We start from the raw sequence: 11,329 nt of genomic DNA on the forward strand, positions 1-11,329 counted from the left end.
CCTTATGGTATGTAGCGATAGCAGAGTACTAGCTGTTCTCAAAACAACTACATTGTTCAGCCACTCAGGGTCAGTGAATTATGACCAAATCTTCAAGGTTACCATGTGACTTGGGCGCGGCGCAAGGTGAATGGGTCTATACTGTAAGTTAGAATATAAAATCTGGGGAAATCATTCTTTCAAATTCCTTGAGGACAATTCGCAAGAATGTTCCCCTTTCACCCCTTATTTAATATGATACATCCTGGACCGGGCATTTGGGAATATCAGGGGGCAATGGTTTTGGGAATGAGGCTGAAAAAAGAAAATAGAAGCAGGAAAAAAAGCAACATCCCCTCCCCCACAAAGTTCCCAGGGATTGCAAAGCTCTGAAACATTTTATCAGAGCATGTTTCACAACCTGCTGACAGGGGGAAAACCTACAGCTATCAACCGGCAAACAAACCCAATTAATCTCCAACAAAATCTTGAACCTATTTTTCTCTTAATGGTTAAATTAGATTATCAGTTGCACACATACTGTGGTATGTATTTCCTAGTATTCACACTTGATATTATCCCTGCACTTGGCTCCTTTAAATTTTGGGAAATAAGTGTAATTGCTTTCTTGGCGAGAGTTAGATGAGAAGATGGATACGACGCTCAAGAAGTTACAGCCAGCAGCTGGTTAGCTTAGCTTAGCATAAAGACTGGAAACGGAGGCAAACAGCTAGCCTGGCTTTGTCCAAAGGTAACAAAAACCACCTACCAGCACCTCTAAAGCTCACTAATTAACATGTTATATCTCTTCATCTAATCTGTACAAAAACAGAAGTGTAAAAAAAAAAGAAAAAAGACTGTTTTATGAATAGTTATTTGTGGGACTATTTCTTTGCCGGGAGCGGTAACTTCCTGTGTCACTAATACCTACATGTACGTTACCCTATAGTGAGCAGTAAATTGAGATTTTGGACACATAGAACCGTCGTCATCGACCTGCCAGTGACACGTGTAGTTTTACGCGACTATATTTCGCATGTATAAAATGTGAAAAATTGCATTGTGGGATTGTTATCAGAAAGTAGTGTACATGTCAATTACACTGCTTACTGACATCAGAAAGCAGCTTTGAATTAACATTTGCCTCCCGTTCACTTCCATTATATGTGAGAAAAAAAGGGGTGAAAAAATATACGCTTCCGGTGGCGTAGCAAATTTGAGTCTTCGAATTCGCAAAGAGTTGAACTTGGTGAACTTTTAGGCGAATACCATCTCGGGAGGCGGTGGTCACTCACCTAACCAACTGCTGGCTGTCAGGCTGTTCTCATACACCGTTCGTAGATATACCTACGAAAAGTAATGCACTGTAATTCGTATATATCCCACAAAATCAATTTCTATGTCAGCCACGTAATCGTGAACCAGAAAGTACTTAACATGTACTTAAGTAACACCACTTCTAGAGTTGTTTTAACCCAAACCACGACCTATTCCTAAACCTAACCAAATAGTTGTGTTGTCTAAACCTAACCAAGTTGTTTCCTGTGAAAATGATAGTTTATGCATGTAACGAGCGGAAATTGCCACGTGTTGCTGGACATTCGTCACGTATTGCTGGACATTTGTCACATGTTGCTGGACATTTTTTAGGAAACCGCATGAAAAAAGAGGAACAACTTTAAGTAAGATAAGTTGTTCCTATACAAATCATTGTATGAGGATATGTTGTGGCTGTAGCTCTATCCTACAGACAAGAGAGTGGTATTCATCTTCTCATCTGACTCACAGCAAGGAAGTGAATAAACATGTTTCCCAAACTATTTCTTTGAATAAAATTTACTCTTGCACACAAACAGTGTATTTCATAAACAGGTATTTCATCTAACTATAGGCCTCTGGCCCATCGGATAATCACCTTGATCTCTACTGGGAGTATTCACACTCAGTTTTACCATTGAACTTGGCTCCTTTAAGATTTCCACTCCTGATGCACTGACTTGAGCGTCCTCACCGTGCACCCCTGTGTGTGCCATTCCTTTGTGATTGATGATTACACACGACTTCTGTTTATCTCACCAGGGCTCACAGCGTTCTGCTCATGGGCTAAGGAAAGCCTGAAGGAAGGAAGGAAGGAGAGGAAAAGAAGTCATTCTTTCCGAGCCGCTGAGGCCAGACCCGAGAGCAAGTTGTTTTGGGGGGTAGTCTGCTCGGCATGAGAGGCGACTATTGTCCGAGTTGCTCCAGAGGACAGGGGGCTTTCGAGCATCCACTGGTATGGTGAGAGGGTGAGGGGGAAGAGTGGGAGAGAAATTTGAATTTCTGCTAAACTCCGTCATAACAACGGGGATTGTGACAAAGAGACACTTTGATAACTACATGAGCCAAGAATTGAACATCACTTCTCCATGGTGATTATATGTAATAGGGGGCATTCATCATAATAAATCCACCCACTGACATGTTTCTTCAGTGTTTCAGCATGGGAAGAGTTTGGTATTAAGGAGAGAAAAGACAGATGAATAAAAAAGGTTAATGACTTCAGTTTAGTAATGCAACTTGTTATCCTGCTTGGGGCAATTATAATTTAAGGAAAATGAGCAACACTGCAAAAAAGATCCTGGTTTTATCAAGTCCTTTCTGTCTAGAATAAAATATAATAAATAAAAATCTTATATTCTTTAAACAAGTTAGATAAATCGGTCAGTGTGGGTGATTTTTCAAGGGACGAATGTCTAGATCTTGAAACATAAAAGAATAAGGCCGGTCACTGAATCAACTCCAATTTAAAAAAAAAAAAAAAAATGATTTCATTAGAAAAATAGACTTAAAGGACACAAATAGAAGCCTGTGTACATCTCTTTGATATATTCTGTTTTGCTTTGTGAAACTCATTAACATAACAAAGTCATGATGATGCAATGTTGAATGTATCATCATACATTTTCCTTTCATGAAAAAGATTATATCTCAAGAGTAAAGTGCTTTTGATTTATGATTATTCAATTTATCAAGTAGTTTAATGACTGAGTTAAAGGTGCGCAATACGAAATTGAGAGCATTTCTATTGCCTCCACACAGCTCTCAACATGGCGACGGCAACGTGCAAACAACGGCAACAGTGCTGAAAGAGCTAACAGTGTTAACCTGTGTTGGCGCTGCACTTCCACGATGACGACGGCGGTCGGGATGGCGTTATCAGCTGTAACCACCGTATGAGAGCAGCGGCCGTGAGCTAGCCAGTGGGGTACACTAACATGCATTAAAAGGCAGCTTCACACATGTAAAGAGTTGTTCTTAGTTTATATATCAGAGTTGAAAAGATTAGTCAATTAGTTGATTAAGTAATTGATTGAGTATTTTTGATAATTAATTGTTTTCAAACTGAAAACCAAACGTTCATCATTCCAGCGGCTCACATGTGAGAATTTTTTTGTGTGTTTCATCGTCAAATAAGAATATTTTGGGGTTTTAGACTCCAACTTTTTCTTATATCTTATATAAAAATGACTAATTTATTAATTGACAAAATAACCGCAGATTTATTTATAATGAAAATAATCGTTAGTCATTGCAAGTTTGCAATTGTAGACATCACGGTTAGCTTTTTTTTAATTTAACAAATGGTCTCACTGAGGGTTTTTTTTTGGGACAGATGCAGAATAATGAGTCATGAAGCAGGAAAATGCTACTCCAGCCTGTAAACTCACGAACATCCTGCAGATGCACAGACGAGGTCCTGAGAAGACAACTCAAAGGACAGGAATGTCATACTGACTGACCTCCACAGTCTTAGTCATCCTATTCATATTTGTGATTCTCTCTGAGTCACATCCGTAAAATCATCACTGTCTTTTACTGAAGTGAGTCTTTTATCCTGCTCCTCATTTCCCACCTTTTCTCTCAGTCTTCCATCACTCCCTCTGTCGCCTGCTCAGCGTGTATGGAGGCAGTGGGCTTGAGGCGGAGGGTTTCTGAGGAATGCAGGGTCCTGCTCTGGGTCTCGAACCGTCTGCACTCCAGTGATTTCTACTGTTTGGAGTTTGTGTTTTCCCAGAGAAGCTTCTGGTCTGCCGCCTACCCCCTGTCCTCTTTCTAAAACACACACAGATGTACTCTGATTGTAAATTTATGTGAGTCCAGTGTACTGGCTGGCAGCCAAAGTCATCACTGAATTAGATGATCTGAACTCTACATCCCAAAATGAACCACAAAGTCTGGGAACACAACTCAAAACTTGAAGTCACGGCCACGATGACAGATTTTCCAGATTATGGGGAGACTGGTCTGTGCAAAAATGGTTAGGTCACTATGGACAGTGGACAAACTATCTCGTAGTGCTGGAGTTTGACTCAGACCATTTGAAAACAAGGGGGGTAAATCTCTATGTAGAGAGTTAGATGAGAAGATCGATACCACTCTCCTCTCATATCTTTAGGATATTATGAACCCACAGCCAAAGTGTAAAAAATTATTATTTTCCATTTTACAGGGTATATTATATATTATAGGGTGTATTGGGTTATATGTGTCGGGCTATTCCTTGGCTAGGACCAGTAACTTCCTGGAGTCTCCACTGCTTACCTATTAACCACTACAACATGTCATCAAAATCATTTTGTCTTTTTAAAGGGATAGTGCGTAGGATTTGGCGACATCTGGTGGTGTGGTTGTAGATTGGAACCACTGAGTACCCCTCCGCTCACTCTTCCCTTTCCAAGACTGCAGTAACATATCGTAACCTGCCAGGTGTAAAACCGTGGTAACGCCGTTCGCCTCGCTCAGAAGCCATCCTTACCATAATAACACTACTTTAGGAGCAACGGAAATCAGACGGCAGCTGGCGGTACCACGGTTTTGCACTCTGTGGCTCATGTTACTGCAGTTTTACAAGCATGTAGAGAACTACGGTGGCCTTCAGGTAACGTAAAAACACTTAAGACTCTCGCTAGAGCCAGTGTTTGGTTTGTCTGTTCATGGCTACTGTAGAAACATGGTGGAGCAACATGGTGGACTCCGTGAAGATGACCCGCTCCCTATGTAGATATGAAGGGCTCATTATAAGCTAACAAAAACAACGATTCTTACTTTCAGGTGATTATACACTAATGAAAACATAGTTATGAATATTATATTCCATTTCTGCTAATAGATCTTTAGATCTAGATAGATCTTTAATATAATCCATCTTTTTTTGCAGAATATCGGCACTCTTGTCTGACGATATGGTTTTATTTCTGCAAAAGTCAGTCTTTTAAACGTCTGATATTTGATATTTCTGGCCAGTTGTTCTCTCAAAAAAGACCTTTATATCATACAGGCTGTGATAACTCAATTTTAAGACTTTATATAACATTCAACTTTACATTAGAGATATTCAACAAGACAAGTGGCTGTGGGTTTACAGCTAAATTGATTTCAGCTACCCATGGGGCTGACACAGAGCAGTAAAGAGTTGTTTCTGGGGAATGGAGGAACAGACAAAGAGGTGGAAGGACGGGTCAGATGCTCAAGTTTCTTTAAAGGGTGGAAATGACCCAGCGGGTGAGGAGCCCAATTGCTGCAAATCAGTCATCCGTGGGCCCTCGGCTCCTTGTAGGAAGCGCGTCAAGGGGTCGGTTTGTCTTGCTGTCTCCGTTTCATCCTGTGCAAGCTTCTCTTGTTTCCCGTGTCTGTATGATTTTTTTTCTGCCCTTTATTTTTGAGATTATTTGCTTATTTTAGCTCATCATGTCTGAAGAGACAGCTTCCAGTTCAAGATTGATTTCAAGGCTTGTCATCATTGACAAATGGCCCATCTTTGTCTCAGCTGGAGTGGTGCTCTCAGGCTGCTGGGTTGGCCACTGCTGCTGACTGAGTGAATCAACATCAAGACTGCTGATACATCTGGAAGATGCACACTTTGAAGCAGGAAAAAAAAGGAACAAGTTATCTTGGTTCTACTAAATAGCCTCCATCATCTTTGGGAGAGGCCTCATTCATAAAAAATGGATGTCAATGAATATGAATGATCTCCTGAGCCCAGTACAGAAACTCTTGAGCTTAACGTAGACACGTAATTGTGTTGTATAAGGGCACTTAAGGAGGGGCTGCCTGCAGGAGGTTTCAGATGAAAGCAAGCCTATTGTAACCTCATGTCATTTCAAGAGGAAGGATTTGGTTGACCAGAAAACAAACAAAGGAAGCTGACGACTGGCCTTCTAAAGGACCACGGGGAAGGTTAGCTACCATAAAAGGAGCAGGTCCAGAAGCTCTCTGCTAGAGACAAAGTAATGCACAAGACCTTTTATAGCTCCTTGCACCGCTCCTACGTATCCCTCCCTGTTGTATCATTAAATGCTTAAACAAATGCTGTTTGTCAAGTGTCCAAAGGTTTGGAACAGGATTTCCCATGATCGTATCAGACGGAGTTTCCCTTTGCTAGTGTTGAACAGCTCAGATGGGAAGGATGAGGCACAAGGCAAGGAAGGAAGTACTGTTGATATTGTTCAGGATCGCAAAGCTTTTGTGTTTCATTGTCATTAAAGCGGCTGAGGTAATGGGGAGTATGGCTCAACAATGTAATGTAAATGGAATGAGTTTGGGAAATTGGAAAACCCTGGTGATGGCATGAAGGATCACAAAGCTGATGAAAACTGACTGCAATTGTTTTCACTTCTCTCGCTCTCTCACACACAGTTTCTAAGAACAAAGAAAAGGTTTTAATATTTTTCCTTATTTACAATTCTGGGGAAAATGTGCCAATTTTCTAAATACTTGAGATCCAAAGCAAACAATAACGAGAAAAAGAGTGAGCTTTCTGAAATTAACTGAACATAACTATATTGATCTGCAGGAGAGAGAGAGAGAGAGAGTTCAGCCCATTTCATAAATATTTCTATTCTCTCTCGCTCTCTCTTTTTCATTCAACAACAACAGAGGCCAGAGGTTGTCATTTTAACATCTGTTATTGATTGAAGAGGAAATTATATAAATTTACTGTCTAATTTCATTAATGAGCAGCATTAATGATGACAATAAGGATTACAATTTGTATATTTAGACTGGTGGATAGGCATTTTGCTAATATCATTATTAAAATAATACATACATTTCTGCTTTTTTTAATTACCGAAATTAGAAACCGAAAAGCTAAGGTTGTGTTATTATATTTGTATTATATTGTATTATAATATATTATTACATGTACCATTGTTATTATTATTGTATTTATTGTTATTATTATATTGTTATATTGTTATATAATAATAATAATAATAATAATACATTTATTTATATAGCACTTCTCAAAACAGATGTTACAAAGTGCTTCACAAGACAATAAAAGCAGATAAATAAAGTAAAAGATATGGTAACTGCTAAAATAGAACATATCAATAATAATAGAAGTGGTAAAATGGTAGGACAAGTTAATAAAACAAATATACAGTATATACATAAATGTGTATAAATGTACACATGCGTCCAGAAACGGATGTATACATACATGTATTTATACCCAGTCTTCTACTTATAGGAATGCTATCCTAAAAGTATATAGTAAATATATTATTATTATTATTATTATTATTATTATTTAAATTATATATTATTATATTTCCATAATATTTCTGCACTTTTATAGCCTAAATTACTGTACATTTTATAGGGTTCATTTAATTTACAGTAAAGTATATTCATATTATATATATATATATAAATATATATATATATAATATACATATACATATAGTAATCATAAAGTAATATATATATATAGTAATTTTATTCTAGAAACTGAAAAGCTAATCTTGTGTTATTATATTTTTATTATATTGTATTGTACTATATTATTACATGTACCATTGTTATCATTATTGTATTTATTGTTATTATTATATTTTCGATTGTTATATATTATTATTATTATTACTATTATTATTATTATTATTATCATTATTATTATTATTTCATTATATATCATTATATTTCCATAATATTTCTGCACTTTTATGGCCTAAATTACTGTACATTTTATAAGGTTAATTTAATTTACAGTAAAGTATATTCATATTATATATATAGTAATTATATAGTAATATATATACATATATATAGCAATTCTATTCTAAATCTACATTTTATTTGATATTATTATTATTATTATTTCATTATATATTATTATATTTCCATAATATTTCTGCACTTTTATAGCCTAAATTACTGTACATTTTATAAGGTTAATTTAATTTACAGTAAAGTATATTCATATTATATATATATATATAAATTATATTCATATTATATATTCATATATATAGTATATTCATATGTTATTATAGTATTATATTATATTATAGTATATATATATAATATTATAATATATTATATATATATACACCCTGTAAACTAATATATACACTATATTTATATATATATAAAATAATATATTTCATAAAACATTCTGATTCATTTAACGGTTCTGTGACGTAGGTTAACGTCACCGGAAGAAGAAGTTGTAGGAAGAGGTCAGCTGATGCTGCAGTGTGACCAAAACAAACATGGCGGCCACAGTAACGACGGTAAACACACATCATCATCGAGGCTTCTGTGTGTCTTTCTCTCCTCCATCTCTCTCTTGATTTCACCCGTCGGGGGTTTTAACAGAGTGTACGTTTCATAAACTCACCGTTTAACCCGTCTAAATGTTTCTGGACCGTGTTTATTTTAACCGGAGAGAATAAAAACTAAACCCGGAAAGTGAACGGAAGTGTCCGTCTCTGGTTTGAAACCAAACATCCGCCTCTGGTAACGCGTGTGTTTACTATCTTATCTCACCGCTTCAGCGCAACAAACACGTAGAAAACATGAAGAATATCGTCCTTTTAACGAAAGGAGTGGTTGTGTATTGTTTCGCCTGACTCTAAAGGACAAGACGGTGTGAACAAGATGTAGCTAACGTCTCCACCTGAGCGGTAACCATAGAGACACACTACCATGGGTTTGGTGAACTTTGTCATCTCCACTGTAGGAAAATGCCTCGACGCCGTCTGCTTACTGCTGGACCTGAATTTCCTCATCGTGCACACCGTGGTGCGGACCATCCTGGCTGTTATCACCTTCATCACCAGCCTGCCCAGCCTCCTCCTCACCTCGCTGCTGGAGCTGGGCAACCTCACCCTCCTCTGCTTGATATCCACTGCAGAGGCGACGTCAGACGTAGCCCACGGTACTGTCACCATGCTGGGCAGCTTGCTGCTGGCTCTGGAGGGGCTGCTGGAGAGCCTGAAGATGGTGGGCTACCTGTCCATGCATGTGCTGCTTCGTGGGAAGGAGCACCTGTGTCGAGGTCTGCTGTGGTTGCTGGAGGGCTGCGGCATCGCTGTGAGTCTGGTGGTGTATTTCACCAACACCGTGGTCAACTATGCACTCATTGCCACCCAGAACGTGTACTCGGTGGTGGTCAGCGTGTGGCAGACGGTGTCCAGCCCGCTGCAGAAGGTGCTGGAGCTCACGCTGACCTCCTTCACCTTCCTGTACAGCACCCTTGCCGGGACTTCCGCTTTCCTGTGGTCACCCTGTAAGCTGATCTTGGACTTTCTGGTCTCGCTGGTTCACATGTTTATCAGCATCTTCATATTGAACATCTACGGTCTCCTGCTCACTGTCACCATCGCTCTAACCACCACCGCCTACCTGAATCCAGAACTGACCCGACAGGCCGCCGTGCGAATCGTGGATTACGTTAATTCCTTTCCTGCCTTGCACAGATTTTATCTGTCTCTCCACCACCTCGCTTCAGCCTTGCAGAGCGCCCCACGTTTTGCACGTGGTGCCGTGCGGCGCCTGCAAAGAATACTCCATCACCTCTACCTGCTAGAGAGAGGACTTTGGCAGAAGCTGTCTCGGCTCAGCAGCCAGCTAGGACTGGCTCTGAGGACGCAGCTCAACGGGGACAACAACAACAGAGAACGTGGCGGTGGCGACGGCGACCCCGGAGAGGAGAGGCGGGACCCGCCAGATGGAAGAGCGGGAGATGGAGCCCACCAGGAGCTGCTGGATGTAGTTCTGCCTTCATCGAGCACAGACAGACCGCTAAAGAAGCAGTCGTCTTCGAGCAAAGACAGTAAACCTCTACCTGCTGAGAACCTGCTGACTCTACTGAAGGAGCAGGAGGACAGGAAGAAGTGTGTGATCTGTCAGGACTGCACCAAGACGGTGGTGCTGCTGCCATGCAGGCACCTCTGCTTGTGTAAAGACTGTACGAACATCCTGTTGAGGCAGCCCATATACCAACAGAACTGCCCGCTCTGTCGGCACATGATCCTCAACACCATGGACGTGTATCTATGAGGGACTAAAGTGGATCTGCGGGCGTCTGACCACATGGAACAGCCTATCAGTACCTACAGTTTTACCACCACTGATATTATGTTGTATGTCTTGTGTTTTTACTAGGGTGTGTTAAAGGATAAGTCTGGTAATATTTTACATTTTTCTTACTGTTAACAAATCCCATGATAAGACCAAAAGTAACAACATATTAGTCTGTTTGTTAATACTTTACTGCTTCTCCACCTTGACAGTGGCACTCAGCCCCAAGCCTATTTCATTTACACTGAAGATGTACATTTTTAAAAACAGCTCACAAATATTGTTCTAAAAATGGTACTCAAACAGGTGTAAATGGGTAGGTTTTTACCTATCCTGTTAGTAAGGGATTTGTGGGATTTATTAATAATCAAAAATAGAGAATATTATCAAACTTATTTTAAAATTTGGTTTCAGGTCTGTGCACTTTTTGAGAACAAAAAAGAAATGCTAAAGAAAACACACACTGTGTCCCAATTCCACATGGCATACTAACCGTATACAGTATGTACTATATACTAATCTTTATAGTATGCTGTTGTGCAGTTGGTATACAAGAAATCAACATACTTAACTGTTTCAACTAAGGGAATACACAGGAAATTATATATAATACTTGCGCTGCCGGATGTTAATCAAACTACAACATTAAAACGCCACTACCAAATAAGAACAGTCTCACCACCATCCACAATTACTTTTTATTTTATCCAGCTGTGAGCAGCTCCTGCATGTCCTTTGTGCATTGCATTGTGGGAGAATAGTGTCCGCCAACAGTACAGTACACTCAAAAAGGAGGTGTTTTTTTTGTATGGATACTGACTTTTTTGAGTTTATTTTGTGAATTTGTGATTTTATGAACACATGACACACTAAAATCCTGCTTAGACTTAGTTTGTATGGATTTGGGACACAGCTTCAATCTGTTTCGGCACTAAGAAGCACCTGTTAAGATATTCCAGTATTGCCACGTTGAGTCTCAGGTCTCGTAGCCATGGTAACC

General features: G+C 39.3%; 1 protein-coding gene across 1 annotated transcript; it reads left to right on the plus strand.

The window, feature by feature from the left end:
* The first annotated feature begins 8,485 nt into the window (after positions 1–8,485).
* On the plus strand, positions 8,486–10,786 carry rnf26 (ring finger protein 26). The gene has a single exon (XM_037776181.1). It carries the CDS (start codon positions 8,953–8,955, stop codon positions 10,306–10,308), a length of 1,356 nt encoding a protein of 451 aa, XP_037632109.1. The 5' UTR covers positions 8,486–8,952; the 3' UTR covers positions 10,309–10,786.
* The last annotated feature ends 543 nt before the right edge of the window (positions 10,787–11,329 follow it).

This window comes from Sebastes umbrosus, chromosome 7, assembly GCF_015220745.1.
Source record: "Sebastes umbrosus isolate fSebUmb1 chromosome 7, fSebUmb1.pri, whole genome shotgun sequence".
Lineage (NCBI taxonomy): Eukaryota > Metazoa > Chordata > Actinopteri > Perciformes > Sebastidae > Sebastes > Sebastes umbrosus.